The 20,065-nt window shown below is 48.2% G+C and overlaps 1 protein-coding gene across 1 annotated transcript in view; it reads right to left on the bottom strand.

The window, feature by feature from the left end:
- BACE2 (beta-secretase 2) overlaps positions 1-20,065 on the bottom strand; it is an 81,906-nt gene that overhangs the window by 17,430 nt on the left and 44,411 nt on the right. The window contains exons 3-8 of the mRNA XM_014839280.3: positions 19,087-19,303; positions 15,073-15,201; positions 13,773-13,907; positions 11,460-11,561; positions 6,739-6,888; positions 588-756 (exon numbers count right to left, since the gene is read on the bottom strand). Of these exons, the coding sequence (XP_014694766.3) occupies positions 588-756; positions 6,739-6,888; positions 11,460-11,561; positions 13,773-13,907; positions 15,073-15,201; positions 19,087-19,303 (902 nt within the window). The remainder of the gene's footprint in view (positions 1-587; positions 757-6,738; positions 6,889-11,459; positions 11,562-13,772; positions 13,908-15,072; positions 15,202-19,086; positions 19,304-20,065) is intronic.

Below are 20,065 nucleotides of genomic sequence, written 5' to 3'. Positions count from 1 at the left end.
AATTTGTCATGCTCTCCTGGTTTCTCTGAACACCTGCTCAATCCTCAAGCTAGACTCTGCAGAATAATGCTGCTGTGTCATCCTCATATCATCTCTTCCAAGGAATTCTACGAGAAAAATGGGCTCCTTGGTCTCATTATTTTAGGATTTTGAGAAATAGCAATGACAGGTCTTTACTTCTTATTTCATAACGAAGATTTCTTCGAGGAAAAAAAAAATACACACAGCTCACAGCTTACCTATGAATTGTCTTCTTTATTCATTTTGCTTTCACTGTAAAAAACTATAATTCATCCCTAAGGCCCCACAGCTTTAAGTTCAATATGAGAGAGAACTTTAATGACTCACATTTCTTGAGCATTGCCATGTGCCAAGCACCGGACTGAAAGTTTGACCATGGATTTTCTCACTTATTGCTCTCAGCAATTCCACAATACATGTTATTGAGAAGACTTTGATCATTGACAATGGGCAGGAGTGAAAACAATTCAACGGGAACAGACTTGTCATCACGAAATGCTTCCAAGTTAGTTAAGTGACAAAAAGGACTCTAGGTAGGGCTCCCTGCCCGCAGAAGGATCGCTTACCTGCACAGGGGCTTGCTGCAAAGCCTACCCTCTTCCGAGCTCTGTCAAAGACCACGTAGAAACCCTCCATCACGGTAGCACCAATCACCAGCGCATTCGTGGAAGGGGAAATGCCGAATCGGTAACATTCATAATTCAGGCCAGGCCCCATCATGGGCTGAATGTAAAGCTGTTTGTTTCAGAGGAAAAAGCAAACAAACAAGAAAAGCACAAATCAGGCGACATCACGGAATCGTGGAGGTCACAGCATGCTCAGAACCCTCCGAGGTGCTGGGGGGAGCTAGAGGAAGAAAGAGGAGGAAATCCGCCCTGCCGTCCAGGAGTTGAGATCATAAGCATGGTGATGAACATCTCTGAAAGTGACAGAAACACGTACACCACCTGTAACTGTACACGGGTACGCCCACACAGACGATGTCCATCTGTCTGTCCATGCGTCCATCCACCCAGCAGTGTTTTATTGAGCACTTTATATAGCCTAAATATTGTCCTCAGTGCCAGCACTGCAAGGATGAATAACACATAGATGCTTCCCATCTATTGGGGAGCAGGTAGGTAAATTCAGAGTGGAAGTGCCCCAATAGGCCCCATCTGCTGGTAATGTTGACCAGCTAACTGTTCCCTCTTAAAACTCTTTCTTCACTTGCCCTCTAAGAGAAGGCACTCTCTTCTTCTTCCTAACTTATTGGCTGTTCCTTCTCAGCCATCTGTATTGGGTTTGCTTCATCTTCCTCACCTGTGAGCATCAGAGACCTCCTGTGCTCTGGCCTGCTCTCTGTCTTCCCTCCCTGGGTGACCTATGGTCCTGGGTGATCCATGATGCTAAGTACAATGCCTTTGCTCTGTGCTGAGACTCCCAAATCTTTATCTCCAGCCCAGGTCTTTGCTGTCATTGTCACAGTCTTACGTCCACCTGCCCACTCGCCACTCAACTGGCATCTCAAATATAATATTTTAAAAACTGAACTTTGCATATTGTCCCCAATCTGCTCTTCTCTCAAGTTTCTGTCTCAGTAAATCAATGACACAACCAGTTACTCAGGCCCTAGACCGCTTACCCTACATCCAAACCATAACCTGAACCTGCAGGCCTTCCTCTGAATCTGAATCTGATCACTTCTCCCATCTCCATCGCTACCACCCTGGCCCAGGTCATTAGCATTCTCTTCTCTCATAGGCTACTGCAATGGTTCCAAGCTGGCTGCTGAATGCCATCTTTCCAAAGTGCTGGTGTTATCCTCTGTCAAAGAGAACTTCCGAGGAGGCAGCTTGGCAGATGTAGGATGATGTCCTCAGCATGAGAGAGAAAAGCCCTCCCACTCAGAGAGAAGACACAGCACCCACAGAGAAGCCGTCTGACAAGTGTGAAGACCATGTCATGCAGATGCTGTGCTGCGTTCAATAAACACCAGATGTGGCCCTTGAGATGCCCTGCAGGCGAGAGTCTGTGGCAGGGTAGGGGGGCAGGGTGTAGTCAAAACTTCAAACGATTAGTGAGCAAGTCAGCATCATGTCAGTAATGACAACCCCTCTGCTTTTTAATGGCGAAAAGAAAAGGGTGGCTCAATATGACAAAATGCTGAGTATTTGAAAGAAAGCAATAAAGTGCGAAATGAGTGAGAAAAAGGACCTTGTGGTGAGTAATGATTAGCCCTAAAGGGCAAAAGCAGGAAGAAAAACTTGGAGGAAAAAGGTCTGACTGATGATAGACTGAGTCCTGGGCCTGGGGCTGGAGGGAGGGTGAGAGGGCTCGGGAGGTGGTGATTTTGGAGGGAGCAGGAAAGACTGAAGGGAGCCCAGCAGGGAGGGGCTGTGGTATGAGGACTCTGAAGGGGAGGATGCCAGGTGGGAGGCAGACTGAAGACTATCATGGCGTGGCGGAGCACTGGTCACTATGTCCAGGAAGCACACAAACACTATTTAAAATTTGAACAGAAAAGGAAACCAAAAGTCGTGCTGGGAAAAACCTGTGAAATAAAACCGACGCCTGAAGAAGATGAATGCCATTGCGTTTGCCACGTGCAGAGAAGACCAGAGGGAGAGGAGTCTCAAGGCAGGGAGGCAAGCAAGGACCCAGCCAGCTGCTGTGTCCGGGGAACTGCTCCCGCAGTCACAGCCCTACACTGATGTCTGTAAACCCTCTTCAAGGCACGGAATCATTCCAGCCTTCACTATATTTTTGGCACCGAGGCATCTAGTGTATGCGAGGCTCCTGGGAGAGCCTCCACACACGTGTGTCACATGAATGAGTGGTGCTAAGCTTGATCCGTGTTAAATGGAATACCCAACTTCTCAGGATCAACTGAAATTAGGAAAAGGTGGGGGACACTCAGCTGCCACTGAAACACTTTGATTTGAGGTTCCATAAGCAGGACCTAGGAACAGCCACGAACACACACACATCTACACACCCCTACCTTCGAATGAACTCTTCCATAATAAACCCCAAACAACAATCAAATACGATGCAACCAATGATCCTGATGCAAACACGATGCAAACCGAATTTGTATCTTTTACTCTGCCCTCCCTGTGTGCGTCTCCGCTGACTTCCAACCAAAGTTCCAGGCTGTAAATTCTGTAACATGTTGGGAAAGCCGCAGTATTGCTGGAGCTCGGAATAAACTGTCTGCCTTAAACCGAAATAGCACAAATTGACGAATCCATGGTATTTAGACTGAAACTATTTACATTTTTAGGATTATGTGAAAAAAAAAAAATCCGAATTTGCCTGTGGGCTGGGGTTGGGGGCTGCTTTTGTAAACAGGCCAAATAGGATTCAGTCCATGTGTTTTCTGAAAAGTGTTGGGGACAGACAAAAGTTAAGATAATTGCCTTTCGTTTTTTTAAAGATTGGCACCTGAGCTAACTACTCTTGCCAATCTTCATTTTTTTTTCCCTTCTTCTCCCCAAAGTCCCCCTAGTATGTAGTTGTATATCCTAGCTGCAGGTCCTTCTGGCTCTGCTATGTGGGACGCCACCTCAGCATGGTCTGATGAGCAGTGCTATGTCTGTGCCCAGAATCTGAAGAGGCAAAACCCTGGGCCACCAAAGTGGAATGTGTGAACTTAACCACTCAGCCATGGGGCCGGCCCCAAGATAACTGCCTTTATGTGATCTTTTTGCACTAGTAATCCTTTGCCCATCTACTACTCCTGATGCCTGAAAGGTCCTGGGTAGGGACCCCATTCTAAATCTTTGGTGACAAGGAGCCCTGAGGACAGCCCTAAAGGGATCAGGAAGGGGGCTGGGCAGGCAGAGCTGGGGTGTTAGGAGAGGACCCCTCAGTGCTCACCCTGAGGGGTGTGTCACCGGCAGATGGAGCTTGGACGTTGCCATCAGGAGATCATTCACAACTGCCTGGCTAAGTCCTTTCCAACACGGCAATGGAAAGCCAATGGGACGGCGACGTGGAATAAATCAAGACAACAGCAGGAAAAGCAGGTTTTTAAAAATTGAAAATGTGAACATGTCAAAGACAACCAAAACACATCTACAGGGGCTGGCCCCGTGGCCAAGTGGCTAAGTTCGCACGCTCCGCTTCCACAGCCCAGGGTTTGGCTGGTTCGGATCTTGGGCACAGACATGGCACCACTCATCAGGCCATGCTGAGGTGGCGTCCCACATGCCACAACCAGAGGCACTCACAACTAGAATATACAACTATGTACTGGGGGGCTTTGGGAGGATGAAGAAGGGAAAAAAAGAAGATTGGCAACAGTTGTTAGCCCAGGAGCCAGTCTTTAAAAAAAAACAAAAAAAGATGCTGGGATGTAAACCATTGTAGCTAAATATTAAAAAAAAAAAATCTACAACCTCACAAGTGAGAATAATGCTCACCTCTTATGTAGAGAGATGCAAATTAAATGCAACACTCCCAACCCCTTCAATATACTCCTGCGCTCGCCCGGCTCGGTCCTAAAAGCAGTTCCGATCCCCGTGAAGCTTCAGCTCTGACAGCTATTACCTGCCGGGCCTTAGATCGACCCCTGAATGCCTGCTTCTTTCTCCTGCTTCTTCTGAGTCTCTGACTGTGCCAACCAAGCTACATGCCACTTATTTACCAGTCTCATTCACCTTTGTCTCCAAGGTAGATTTCACTTTTAGTTTAGTTTGGTTTGTCGAACAGCAGGATGTGGACATGACGAAATGATGTCCACATCTTGCTGTTCGACAAACCAAAATTTAATCATCAAGAGCATATTATTTCAAAGATGCTGAAAACATAACGTTCTAACATCACTCTATGCCATGCCACTCATCCAAGGATACCTCCGTCTTCTGAAAACATCATTGGCAAGTATGATCATTTCTCCTTTACCGTCACAGAGACAGACACAGAAAGGGCTAAGTGACTTGCTCAAAGTGACAGTGTGAGTCAAGGGCAGGGCTGAGGGTGTAACTCCAGCCTCTCGCGCTCAGCCTATGAGGCCTCTGTTGGGCTGTATTTCTCTTGAAGCATCCAATCCTTTCCCCAATGACTCTCCATTTCTCTAATGCACATCCCCACGTAGAAAATTGGAAATGGGGAAAAGGATTATCATTTCCTCTTTTTCCTCTGAAATCATTCCTCCTTCCTTATCCTCCAATCCCACCCCTTTCTGCCAATTTCACCAAAACACGACAAAGACGCCCTGATTTATTGGTCCAACAAATGCTTATCACCCACCATCCTCTACTGCATGGCAGTGTTAGGGAAGGAAGGACGATCTTTAAAACTCATGGTTCTCATCTTGGAGGAATTAACAATTTAACTGAGGAAGGAATATAAGTGCGTGTGTGTCTGAAGAAAACAGAAGTCAGATGAGAAAGGCAACAGCATAAAATATCCCCCGGAAGATATGATCTCACGCAGGATGAGCAGACTAGAAAACACGCACTGGGAGTTTGAAGGGCAGCTCACAAATGGCTTATTCTGCTCAGCAGAGGTTCAACAAAAGAGGAGTTGTTTGAGTCGGGTCTTGAAGGATGGGAAGAATTGGAGCACGGGCGGACTGGGGAGGAGATGGCCTTTCAAGGCAGGGGCTGGGGTGGGGGGTGGTTGGTGGAAGCAAAGGTTAGGAGACAGGAGCAGGCACGAAGCACTGGAGGACGGTGGCTGACGGGTAGAGGGTCCAGAGCAGCAGGAAAAGGCTGGAGAACAAGGAGGGGTCCAGGGAGGGGCCCCTGGAAAGGCAGTGGGGGAGGCCTCCAGCGTTTAAATAGTGGGACTCACAGAGAGCCCTCAGCAGGGAGGCTGGGCTCAGAGCTGTGGCTCAGGAAGACTAATCTGTCAATAGTTTTAAAAGGGAGAGAGAGTGGGGACTCGGGATGCAAGGAGGGCACTCTGGAAGTTCCTGAGTGGTGGAGAGGGGACGTGAGTGACGTGAGGGCTACGGGAACGGGGGGAGAGGAGGAGGCGAGAAACGTGACTCAGGAACGCAGAACTTGGTCTGTTTAACTAGATGCTTAGGATGAAGAAGGAGCCAATGATTTACTGAATATGGAAAAAAAAATGTTCTCATCTCTGAGAATCCAGTTTTATTCTTTTTTTATAAGTAAATAGGGAGAAACATATGTATTGGCGTTATGGGAGATGTTGCGGACAGAAATGTCTTCGATTCTTGACCTTTCCTTGCAGCCACGCCCTTGTTATGTGACTCTGCAGCTCCTCCCATTGGGAAGTGGCGCCTACTTCCCCACCCGGGGGATCAGGGCTGGCCTTGGCCTTGTATGGGCAGCACTGGGCAAGAGGTGGTGGCTGGCTCTGGGCCTCGACTTCAGGAGCCCCTGTGTGTTTCTTCTCTTTCTCTCAGAACCCTGCCACCACCGTGTGAGTCGGGCACTGGACAGTGAGAGACATGGCCCCATCACTCCATCGACTTAGCTGCCAGACAGGTGAGTGAGGCCAACCTAGACCCAGCCTACCATCAGCTGATCAGAGACACATGAGCACACCTGGCAGAGACCAGCAGACCTGCCCAGACTCATGAGCAGGAATAAATGCTCCTTGATTAAAGCTACTGGGTTTTGTGCGCGGTTGTTACACAGCATTATTGTGGCAATCGATATCTAATCCAGGGGTGCTATCTGAAGACACACATCATGCACAAAGTGCTTTCCTTGGCGTGGTCCATGTTACAAAGAGAAAAGCACACAGCCAAGTTCGTACCTGAGGCAGGATAGTTATCCGGAACGACCTGCTGGAGTTCTCGGCTCTCAGGTAGATGGAGATTTTAGGGAAGTAAGACCAAGGTGTCTCCGAATTCGTCCAACATGCCAGCTGGGACCCAGTCCAGAAACCATCAGAGAATTCTGGAATCTAGACAAAACAGGATCGTGTGAGAAACAACGACTAGTCTGGCACATCAACAGGAACCAGCTACCAGCTCTCCGAGTCACCTCGCCAGATGCCCACAGGGAGAAACAACGTTTAATTTGGACAGCATGGTGGAGACATCAGCCCCTGGGAAGAGTAATAAGACAAAATGACAATTACTCACATTACCGAGCCACGTGGAGCACTTACTGGTGTTAGGCTCTGTTATAAGCCCTTTGCAGCAATAATTATTTAATCCTCAAACATTTCCATCAGTGCAGTAACACTGTCCCCCGTTTTACAGATGAGGAAACCAAAGCACAGACAGGTGAAGTAACTTGCCCAAGCCAAGGTCACACAGTAGTGGGCAACAACCCTTTAGAAGAAAGACCAGATCCTAAGTGTGGCCGTCAAGGCTCCGTCCAGCATCACTTCTCTGAATTCTGTGGGCCCAGCAAGTTTTCTTCTGACACAGAGCCCTCTGTGGGCTCCCTGTTCTTCTGGAACATCTTTCTCCTCCTCCAGATCTCAGCTCAGAGGTCACTTCGTCCAGGAAGCCCTCCCTGGCTGCCCCACGTAATGCTGGTATCCCACCACGTATCTCTCCTTGGCCTTTCTGCTTATAGCAGCTATAGTTTTACCTTTATGGGAGTGATTGGTTAACTTCTGTGTCCTGCTGGGATCTGAGCCCTCTAAGGACAGGGGTCTGTTGTCTACTGCCCCTCGTAGTCCTAACACCCAGCCCATAGGAGACACTCAGGAAATACTTGTAGGAGACCACGATTGGCCAAAAGCATGAGACATCCACCTGCGCCTCCCATCAGGGGACTGGAAGGGCGATGCCACCCGCGTGTGTCCACTAGTTGCTGAATCCGCACGTTTATTACAACTGCACCCACGCCATCTCACAGACCCAGCAACGGTTTCTGAGCAGAGGCTGCCCTGAGCCTGCAGCTCCAGAGGGAAGGCCTGTGCCGGCTGTGCCTCCTGTAACACCTCCAGCCCAGGGCCCCGCTCAGGTCAGAGCCAGAGGAGCATGTGACGGGGGCGGACGTATGCTGACCGGGAGGAAGCGGGTGTCTGTCAAGGGAGCAGCCTTGAGGAAGAAAGAGACATGGGAGGCAAGTTGAGGGGTTGGTGGGATTGCTTAGGAGGGAGTGCAGGGAGCAGAGAGGGGCCTAGGACCCACCCTGAGAAACGGGCCAGCAAAGGAGATCCGGGAAGGGGGCCCTGGATGGGAAGATGGCCAGGGAGGAGGGTGTGTGGGAGCCAAGAGAACATCCTGGAGGCAGACAGGTGAGCGGGATGCTACAGAGAGGAAGCAGGACAGGACCCGGGGACACCGTGGATGTCACTGAATGAATACCGAGTGAGCGCTGCCTGCTCCACAACCACACACGGCAGGTGCCGACCCCCCTCCCAGGGCAGACAATGCGGGAAAGATGCCCTGAGGGCTCTTCCTCTAGCGTAGGTGGACCAAGAGAGCACAGGGCACACCAATGCTGGCGTTAATATATTTTCACCTTTTACAAAAGCGAGGTCAATTTGAAATATGCATCATAGGAATGAAGCCCTTGCCAGACGAGTTGATAAGGGGTAGGGCAGACCTTTTGCTGGCTTCTAGGAAGACCTAAGGGCGGGTGGGCCTGCACCAAGGGCACCGAGCTCTGAGGTCAGGACTATGACCAGGTCCATCTGCAGATGATGAATGAGGCTCACGGGGCCAAGTAACTCAGCTAAGGGGCACGGTGCAGAACTGGATATGGGATCTGCTGCCTCCATGGAGGCACCCGTAAGTCTGGAAGGCCTCCCCGGGGGCTAAGCCATGTGTCCTTGGAGGGCAGTTCCTACTCTCAGATTGCAGTTTTCAAGTCAGAAGTGATCTTAAAGCGGGTGTCATGTGCTTCTGCATTTTACAGATGCAGAAGTGCTGGGCTCTGGCCATGTGGGCACCGCGGCTGCACAGGAAGGGAGACCAGGTCTCCACCATGCCCAAAACTCCCCACCAGGCTCGTTTCAAAATAGAGACTTACAAACCCTTCATTTCTAAAATCCTATCTGAACGCTCAGGCCAGGAGAGAGAGCCCGGCCTCTGTCCTGTGCCTACCTCTTCAAAGCCAGCCCTTTCCTTAACCAGCAAGAAAACTCGAGCCAAGAGAGCTGGCTGAGAGGAACCTAGCAGATAAGAAGAACAAACGCATCTTTGGTCCCCACACAATGGGACAGTGACACCATCCATCTTGTTGAGCTTTCCCTGCCCAAGACAAACAGCCTTCCCGGATTTCTCCTTCCTGACGCAGGCACTGAAATCAGAGGATAATTTTAGACAAAGCAAACAGATTTCGTAAGCTCGTTCCTTCTACCTCGTGGTTGTCTTACAGTGGCTACTGAACACGTGCTGCAATGACCTCAGGAGTGCTAAGGTCTGTGGGTCATGGCCCGCTCTCTCAGACACGGAGAAGGGCTGAGTTCACAGCCTTCAAGGCCCGGCTGGTTAAGGGCTTGCTGGACTCACACGCCGATGCTGGAGGCAAGTCCTTGGGACAGTTGAAGACACTGATCGCTCAGAATATCAAATTTGAAGATGCTCATGTTAATTCTGCTGAGCACATTTTTACTCCTGAAGAAAACCAGCATCCTGCTCCTTATTTCCAGCACGGTCTGATTTTCGGCCAGCGTTCTCAACGCAAGGCACTAAAGCTTTACCTGCCGACTTCTCTGATTCAGCAGACGTGAGACACGACACAGGAGGGGCTTTGCCCTGGCTCTCGATGCAGCTGCTCCAGGCTGCTGCCTTGAAGATTTTAGTTCAGAAAGGGCCTCCGAGTTATTTCTGTTTTATTTCCGCTTGGCGTTCCTTTGGTTTACCCGCTGCTATGCCACCACGGTTCTAGACTTTTGATGTTTTGGTTCAGGACAACCCAAAGCCCTCTTCCTTCCATGTTTCTGCTGTCACCTGGAACAAAGCAGCTGCTGTGCGCTTTCCTATCAACTGTCCTTTGAATTCGGCCGTCCCAACAGAGCGGTGGCACAGTCAGTGCCGAGTTTGCACCAGGATAAAGGGTTTATGCAGGAAACACTCCTTGTTGGGGAACTGGCGAGGGTGGTCCTGCGTGGACAGATGCTTTTGAAAGCACCCAAGGAGCCGAGACGAATGTTTATCCCACGTCCAAACAAATAGTAGTTGTGCCGTGGTTTGGACACTAAATAGAAGCCCCTCTTTACCTCACACCCACTGTTCCCGGCACTTCACCCCAAACCCTCACGACAACCCCACAGACGAACGTGGAGGCTCCCAGAGGGCACAGTGCCCTTGCCCCAGGCACTTGGCTAATAAGTGGCAGAAAGTGCGCTAAATTCATCTCCGTCTGACCTCTGAAGCTGTGTTCGTTCTCATCAGTGCCTTCTGGTCCATGCCGTTACCCTGAACTAACTGGGAAGTTGGGGTCACACTGGGAATACCGACAGCCAGGTCCCCCACAGGTATGTTGTCCTCGCCCATGATTTTTTTTTTTAAAGATTTTATTTTTTCCTTTTTCTCCCCAAAGCCCCCCGGTACATAGTTGTGTATTCTTCGTTGTGGGTCCTTCTAGTTGTGGCATGTGGGGCGCTGCCTCAGCGTGGTCTGATGAGCAGTGCCATGTCCGCGCCCAGGATTCGAACTAACGAAACACTGGGCCGCCTGCAGCGGAGCGCGCGAACTTAACCACTCGGCCACGGGGCCAGCCCCTCACCCATGATTTTAACTGTATTTCAGCATAACCGTAAGATAATTATGGAATCTGTCTGACTGACCTTTGTCTTCTGGGCATCATCTTCTTTTACAGAAGTTAAGAATTAAAATCTCAGCATGGCTTGGATGCAGGCCAGAAAGGAGGAAGATTTTTGGTTTATCTGTTTCGTTTTAAAGGCTACAAACATACACCTGGTTTACTATTTACTTTAGTCCACAGTCATCCCTCAGCATCCACGGGGATTGGTTCCAGGACCCCTGCGGATACCAAAAGCCAGGGATGCTCGCGTCTCTTATGTAAAACGGTATAGTATTTGCATATAACCTAAGCACAGCTTCCTGTATACTTTAAATCATCTCTAGATTACTTACAATTCCTAATACAATGCAAATGCGGAGGAAATAGTGGTTATACTGTATTGTTTAGGGAATAACAACAAGAAAAAAAGTCTGTACACGTTCAGTACAGATGCAGCATCACAGGCCTTTTTATCCACAGTTGGTTGAATCCACAGAGAGGGAACCTGCGGCCATGGAGAGCCGAGTGAAGTACATTGCCAAGTGTTTCTTTTCTTAGATTAGAAAGAAAGTGCTACACCCACTATACTATTATTTGAAATACTCAAAAGCACCGCGTGGTCAGATCCAAGTCCTCTGAGGTTAAAGTGAAAGAATTATTTGCTGGTTAATGTCAAAGAATAAGACTGTGAACTTAATAAGTAATTGTTTAAAAAAAAACCCCAATAGTCAGATGGAGACTATTTGGATAACACATGGTAACACTCCCCAGCGTGTGGTCAGGACTTGCTGTTCTCCAAGATTCAGCATCCTGAGGACTCACCAGAGATGCGCGGGCCACAGCTTCGACCACTGCGTTAAACACCTTCTGGGGCAGGCGCAGCAGTGTGGTGCCACTGTCCACGATGGCCTTGTCCGCATTATACTACAATGAGGGAGGGATGGGGGAGAAGGCACATGAGTGACATGGCATTTCATATCAACGCATGGCTCTAGCCTGCTGTCTCTGTGCATCTGTTACATACAAATTTGGACAGCCCCAGTACCTCGTTGGTGGCTACAATTCATCTCACATTCTCGGAACTTGGGAACCAAGGATCTGCTGGCCCAACATCCTCATTTCACAGATAAGGAAGCTGAGGCCAGGAAGGGAAGTGGCATGACCAAAACTAACTGCCCTCCCAAAGCAGACCTCTTCTCTTATTTTGAGGTACCCAAACTTTCCCATCAAGGAACCCCCAAGGGCAAAGAGAGAAGACCCATTTGTCTTTAGAAGTTGAAATGACACATTCAATGTCATTGACGCAAATCATACAAACTCAACTCTCCGTTATCCCACTCATGGAGAAAGAGAAGAAAGAAGGGCAGTTTTTGCATACCCCATATTTGCATTTGGAACAGAACCAGAGCTCCATCCAGTAAGAGAATCCCACAAACACACACACACAAGCTCGCCAGCCCTGTTCCCACCTCCACCATTCTTTATGGGGCCGAGTGAGGAAAATGGAGGTCAGTGGGCCAACACCAGACAAGCCACTCCACCACCAGAGACATAACGGTACGAGCAAGGCCACCCAGGGATCGGCTGAATCATGGCAACTTAATTCCCCCTCTTTTAAAGCAAATCTTTAAAGTCATTTGACTGAATACATCAAGCAGGTCAAAAGGAAATAAGATTTTGTCAGGGAGCAGGTGGGAGGAGTGAAGAATCTTGAGAAATTGAAATACGTCAATTTACTCATATTATTTTCAGATTTTATTTTTTTTTCCTTTTTCTCCCCAAAGCCCCCCGGTACATAGTTGCATATTCTTTGTTGTGGCTCCTTCTAATCGTGGCATGTGGGATGCCGCCTCAGTGTGGCTCGATGAGCAGTGCCATGTCCGCGCCCAGGATTCGAACCAACGAAACACTGGGCCGCCTACAGCGGAGCGCACGAACTTAACCACTCGGCCGCGGGGCCAGCCCCTCATATTATTTTCAAATGTAAAGTTATTTTCAGTTCAGAAGCAAATTTAACTACAGTCTAGTTTGTTCAAAGAAATTATCACTTTAAAATAACTGAAAGGGCTGTAGCCGCTAAAACGTTGTGGTGGGACGTTCTGGGTTTTGTTTGGTCTCTTGTGGCGTGGGTGGTATATTTGGTGGCAGGAAAGAATCAAGAATCTAAGCATCAAACCTCCAAATATATGCTTATACTCCCTAATACACACACTCACACACACATACGAAGAGTTTGTGTTTTATTATAGGCCCTCATATTTGACGCTACCACTGGATTCTTTATTAGCAAATGAGTGCCTTTTGACCATCAACACAGATCTGTGGACGGAGGACTGAAGCATCCTCACAGTGGAAGGGACCATCACTTTAGCAAACTTTGGTTTCTCAGAGGCATCTGTGCGTATGAGCATTTATGGTGGAATGTGATGGTTAACATGAAAAGAAGTGAGGACAGGTAGAAGCATAATGAAATGCTGGTGGTTTTTGAAATCCACTCTGAAAATGCTGTAGAAGACCGAGGCTGCCTCAAGTCCTCATCATCGTCGTGTCGTTACGTGCCACAAATAAGCCGAAATGCAGCGAGAGGGTGCTGACAAGTTTAATAAGAGGTCTGGTTTCGCGGCTCTGCACATCTGCCCCCTCTCAGCACCGTGAAGCCACGCACATCTTTAGCCACACACGTAATTTTTGTTCGAGTAAGAACTGTGTGCTGGAGGGAAGGGGGGCGTTAGCTAAGAATGGAGGACAAAGCTGATGATTTATTTTTGGTTTCATTTTGCTTACTTTTTGTCCCCCTCTGTCTCCTTGCACTGATGAAAACTTGCTTATTCATCCTCTTAGAGTTCAGGACCATTGGTCCAAGATGAAGGGTAAAACGTGCAGCTCTAGACAATTCGTACCATTTTATGCTGATTTCCTCTCTGAAGCCAAGTGGCCAGAAGAAAGCCATTTTTTGGGTGGGGAGGTGGGTCACTATTTAATTTACACAAAAAGGCCCTATAACCTTTGATGACAAATCTTTGACTTGCCTTGTAAGTAATGTACCTTCTGACTTCATATTCAGGTCCAAGCTGCAATGTTTAAGCACCCCAGGCACACAGACAGGTAGACACAAAGGGATCACAGCGTAAATACCTCTCTGCAGTCCAGATTAAGGCTCTGGCCTCCGATTTCCAATTTCAGAATTTCTATCTGATAATACCACTCCTCCTTAATAGGGGTATACCAGATGTCTCCTCTGTACAGACTCGGTTCAATTCCACCCAGGACCTGGGAAGGAACATATTCACAAGTGTAAGAGAAAAAATATGCGGGCATGTAACAAGTTACACAAAGAAGCACGCACTTAGAAGGTGAAACGTCACTGAATCAGTACTTTCCCTTTATTGTGATGTTATAAAACACATATATATGCTTGAAAATTAAACACGGAATGTTTTGGGGCCATGCATCCAAAGGTCAAATAACTTTATGCGCTAGTCTAATCAAGATGCTTTGGTGGTCCCCCTTATCTAAAGGAAGTCCACGCAATTCTAGCTTTACAATATTGAGATTCCACCCCCTATCCCGCAAAGAAATGCAATAAAATGGTTAACCACCTAGACTGACCATCATTCAGTTCCTCACAAGACAGAGGATGACTTCCTGTCCACACACCTGCATGGAAAGCAGAACAAAAACGCTTCCCTGATTCAAACTTCATTCTGCAAAACTATGTAATGTTACCCCGCACAATTCCAGGCTACCCTCTAATCTGAAAGGGGGTAAGAAGGGCGTGAAGAGCCGGTGGACTGTTAGCAAATGAAAGTGGCTGAGCCTGCTTCTCACGGTCAGAGAGCAAAGGGTTGGCAGCACCCACCCGGAGAGGGCCCTTCCGTGCATCCTCCTTGTCACGTCCCACTTTAGACATCTGGGTGCAGGGTCTCTCAAGGGGATGCTTGGGCGACAGCACATCTAGTGCTGATGGCCTTCATTCTGTTTCAATAGAAAACTTTGTGTACGTGTGTGTGTGTTGTGAGAGGGGAGAGAGATATACAGGTGTCCCTGTCTCCCCACCAAATTTTCAAAATCCCTTTGCCGCCTCTACCCAGAGTAAGGCCACCTACCACCACCCCCCCACCGCCTTGTTTCTCACTTGCCCCTCTACCATCCACCAAAACCAGTTACCTTTCAAAAGAAAATTTTAAAAAGCTTTAATAGAATCTGGGGAAGTGATGAGAATCATCTTTTTAGATGGTAGGATGATCAGGAAAGATCAAAAATAATACCTAATTTTATCCATTTTTGCAAAGGTTCTGTAACAAGGATTATCACAATTTTACAGTACTTATGTATGCCTACATGTTGAATATTTCTATCAGGGTCTTAATAAAACAGAGAAAACAGCCCCATTGATTTGTGATATTTCGCCCCTTGAAGACTAAAAGATACCCACAAGACTACCTCCGTTGGTACCAGGTCCAGCTACTGGCAATCCTGCCCCACACATCTGCATGGAGAAAACGTTGGGGATTTTTGCTTGTGTCACCAGGGAATCAAAAAATGTCTCCAGGGAACTTGATGGCTGGAGGAGGATGAAAAAGAAGGACAACAGCTTCATGACTCATAATGAGGACAGGGAGGGATCCCATGTGGACACCAGGCATGATAATTTGATATTACTTTATGCTTAATTTTTTTATGGCTAAACAATAAACAAGCTTATGATTAAGTACAATAACTTGGAAACCTCCCACAGAACTTCCTACTCCTTGGTATTTTTCCTTTTGGTATGACTTTGTTGTAAGAATAAGAGAGGAAGTGGGTGACCAAAGTACATGGTGGATCCTAATCTTAGACACCTCAGAGTAGAGAGAGAAGAGTGTCTCTAGGAGCTGCCTTTGCAGCTTCAGAAAAAGTCTGTATTCCCCTCTTTCAGCCACAGTCGTCCACCACACAAATGAGATGTTCTGACCCAAGAGGACAGCTCATCTAAGATCACAGACCCTGGACATGGCGTAGCACTGCCAGCTGTCTACTGAACTCTGATGATCAGGAAGGTGGCAGGAAGGGAACGGTGCTATGCTCCTGAACATTGAGAGCCCTATTATTCCTCATTGCCATATTTTGGTAGCCCTAATTTGATCTGCACCTCCCTTACAAGCAGCCTTACGTTCAGAGGACACCCCCATTTCCCCAGGTCTCAAAAGGAAGAAGGATGGTCTGTAAACAGTTCTGAGTTGGGATGATGAGGATTATTTTAGGCTGGTTACTTTTAAAACTGCAGATGAGAAGGGGGCTGGTTACCTTTAATAAAAGCAACTCTGAGGAGCGGGAGTTTGCTTGCCCTTTGTTGGGAAACATTTACATTTGTAAGGGAAACCTCCATCTGTAAAGAGGCCTCCTCTCTGTGCCAGGAAGAAGGGGGATGACCTTATCTCTAGAAACTCTTAATCAATGCCAAAGGCAAGAACTTAAGTTGTTTACTGTCTGGCAACCTCATGTAACTGACCACCCCCCCAACATCCTCCTTTGTCTTTAGCTGAAGATAATGTTTAAGCGGTGGCTTCTGCCAGGTTTGATTCTTATCTAAAAGTTATAGGACCACCCTACCGGCACTGACACCATTTTAACAACTTTTTACATATTCTTTCCTTCGTCTTGTAAAGACATAACTCACATACCTATGCCTTAAATTTAGCCTTACTCTCCACCCAGGTTTGCAGCAGCAGCAGCGACAGCAGCAGCTCTGACTGCCCATGGGTCCTGTCCCCATGCTATTCCACACTATTCTCTAAATAAAAGAGCACTACTGCCAGACCTTGAGAGTCCGAGAAATCTTTCTTTAGACTCCTCAGCTCACCGACCCCGCATCGGGTGCGGAGGGGGGCTCGGGTGCTGGTGGTCATGAAGGAAGGAAAGTACTCGACTCACATTCAGAATTTGGCTTTGACGACTGGGAGATAGGAGTTAGTCCCTAGGAGGTGTTAGTTCTTGATGAACACTTAATTGCAGTAGCATAGATGCTGTAGGCATAGTCTGACCACCTACGGTTAACATAAGGAACAATTACTTATTATCTGTAGGAACTAAGACTGTCATTCTAGAGGGAGTGAGAATAGAGCCCCATTATCAAATAGATATAAATCTTCCCATTTGTTTGGTTCATTTGTATGGGGCCTCCTTCCTGCTTCCTTCTCAGACTCTGTGGAATCTCTGGCAGAATTCAGCACCGTCTCTATGTGTAATCTTTGTTGAAACACTTTGTGTTTGGGTCACTGAGTGAGACGAAGCCCTGTCTTGGAGTGGGCTGGGTCTGCCGGTGACCCAGTCTGGTGCTCTCAGCCCCCCTGCTTGAGAGGCAGCAAAGTCAACACTGCCTGGAATTGGCTCCTGGCTCCGCCACCTGATAATGGAGTGACCTGTTCCTTTGTTTCCTTATCTGTAAAATGGGGATAATAATACCCCCCTAGAGCTGTTCTGGGGCGTAAATGGGTCAATACACAGAAAGCACTTGGAGCAGTGCCTGGCACCTGGTTAGGGATCTATTATTATTCTGTCAAGTCATTCCTCAGCAGGCCTGTGCCTCAGGATCCCTTAAGAGCTTTAAAAGCACACAGTTGCCCAGGACCAACCCAAGAGAACCCGATTCAGCAGGTGTGCAGCTGGACCCGGGCATCTCTAGTGTAAGAGACCCTGTGGTTGGTTCTGACACATATCCTTGGTGGGAAGCTTCTGGGATGGACCAGAGGCCACCACACACTATGACCACCACTGAGCACTCGGCTAAGCTAGCTCAGAAGCACCTTTGGACCACCAACCCAGGCTGCCCTGCCAGTCCCGTTCCAGCCATGCTTCCTCCAAACCCCGTTATTGTCTCCTCAAACCTGGGCACTTGAAGCCAATGGTCGGTAATCTTGGAATTTCATAGATGAAAAGATAAAAGGTCATGTGGGGAATCTGGACACCCCAAAGAACTCTGAAGTAGTTTATTCTCAAGGAAGTTTTACATATTATTAATTCCAGACCATTTAGCTTTACTCTCCCATCTTCCAAATAATCAGCACAAAATCTTCTCATACTCACATCTTTCATTTTCAAAGTCACATGAAAGTGAAACACTTTGCCCAAGGTCACATTGTCAGTGAAAACATATTTAGGAATGTAGGTTATCACCAGCCTGAAAATCTCCTATTAAGCTCGCCCTACCGTACTAAGGAAAAAGGGGATCCAGAACCCATTTGGGCTCTGTAGACAGAGTGAGAAGTACCCCCGGGGCTCTGTGCTCTGGCTACCTCTCTGACCCTCAGTCTGCACATCTCTAAAATGGGGATCATATGGCCTTACAAAGTCTGCCTCATGGGGAAGAGGTGAGAACCAAGTGGACCAACATCTTGTAATGTTCTCAGCCTAGTGCCTCATGGGCTTTTCTTTCACCCTGAGAAGCCACGGGGTTGGGGAACTCCCCTTGCCTGATGCCCCCCCCACCCCACTCCCTCACCTCACCCCCCGTACCATCTGCTAGGAAACTTGAGTTGGAACAAATATCTTCAGGGAGAGAGAAAACAGGCCTTCCCTTTGGGATCCTCGTGGACCAATGCGGGCTCTTTTGTCACTGGGCCCACTGCTCTGCAACCATCTAGCTTCTCTCTTGTTTCACGCTTGGCTCTGCCTCAAAGCCTGACACTGAGCAGTGAGAGGCCAAGGTGTGGAGTCTGGTTACAGGCAGGAGAGGTGACCTCCTTCTGCTTTGCTCAAGTGCATGCAAACCTAGCCAGGTCACCCAGAGCCCATGGGTACACCCTGCCGTCTAATCTCCCTGCCTCGGAACCCTTCCAGTGGAAATTCCCAGCACAGAGGCGAGCCTGCCTCACTCCTCCTGCACACCAACACTATTTCCGTTAGGTTGGCCTGAGTACAGATATCTGGAGAACATTCAATTGTGTCTTTCCCCATTTTGTGATGGTTCTGATGTTCACGTGAGCAAGGGTTCCCCACTTCCTCCTTGGCACATTGCTACTTCTCGTGGCTGGAGATCCCCAGGGCACACTTTCAAGTGGCCCTCATTCTGGCTCCAGGTGTCTCCTCAGAGGGCTTCTGGAGTGACAGAAAGGTGGCAGGACGCTCTTGCCCTGGTGGGGGAAGGCTCCATCTTCATGTGAACATACGAATTTAATAAATGTGTTTTCTTTTAACCCTACCCGAAGAAAAACTCCTAAACAAACACCATGATCAAAGTGATTCAGATTCTGTTAACATTCTTAAGCTATACAACTAAAACAAACAAAGACAAATGAAAAAAAGGAAAAATGCTTAGAAATACAACTAATTGTGTGCCCACAGGTCTGTTTCAACCGTGTGAGTCTCACTGTCTCCAACAGCCTGGACCCATCTGTGGGCCCCTCCAACGACAGGCTGTCAGAATCTCATCCGATCACTTGATTACCGTGGCTCCGTGCATTCTCCTTACCTTCGCCAGGGTTGCATAGGCAAGTCCAAGGATCCCGTTCCATTTAATGCCAGGCAAAAAGAAATTCTCAGACTCAAAAATAGTGGCAATGTTGACAAGAAAAGAACTATTGAAGCCTTTTGGGATGGTGACAAGGTCCTCCCCAACGAAGCCAGTCCAGCTCCCCTGTGTGTACTTCACGGTGACATCAAAGCCCTTGGAGCGGTACGTGCTGGACCTGGAGAAAGAAGGAAAAAGGCATCGTACTCTGTCCACATACCCATGTCCGACCCAATGGCTGGTCATGGTGGCAAAGACAGCTCTCCCAAACACAGAAAGTCTCCTGCAAGCAATTCCTAATATTAACAGTGCTCACGTTCACGGAGTGACAGTTCCCACAAAACATAGTCACTAACGTTGCACAGTGTTTCTGCGCCCCGTCGAAGGGAAGTACTGGGGTTGACATGTGGCCCCCGAGTTTAACCCTTCCCTCTGCCCAAGTCAAACCTCTAAGTCCAGTGCTTTCCTTAACTGCAGTAGCCTTTCACAGCACAGCCCAATCTGGGCACCTGCATGGCCCTCTGGCTTTGCAGGGACCCTGCACTGCTGCTCTGTGACACAGGGAGGGCCTGCAGACTAGAGGGAGATGCCACCAGCTTGTGCCAGTAGTGACCTGGGGTTCAGATTTATACAAACAACCAATGTGACGAATAAAGACCAAGCCATACCCGCCAACACCAACACCGCGGGCCGTCCTCCTCAGGGCCCACGTAACCTCCTGATGGCACAGGTTCCTTCTCAAGGCCACCCGCCCATGCCCCAAGGCTGATTATACTCATACCAAAATACAGGGGATGAAGCTAATGACATGGCTGTGACATAAATTGCTGTGACACCATCTACACCCCCACATGCATATAGCCCTAAGGGTAAGAGTTACAGACACAGAATAACATTAACAAGATCAGACAATGGACAGGGCAGAGAAAATCCTGCCCTC

Source organism: Equus asinus, chromosome 18 (genome assembly GCF_041296235.1).
Source record: "Equus asinus isolate D_3611 breed Donkey chromosome 18, EquAss-T2T_v2, whole genome shotgun sequence".
In the NCBI taxonomy this organism is placed as follows: Eukaryota; Metazoa; Chordata; class Mammalia; order Perissodactyla; family Equidae; genus Equus; species Equus asinus.
Note: the sequence above shows the minus strand (reverse complement) of the source record. Positions and strands in the feature narration are given on the sequence as shown.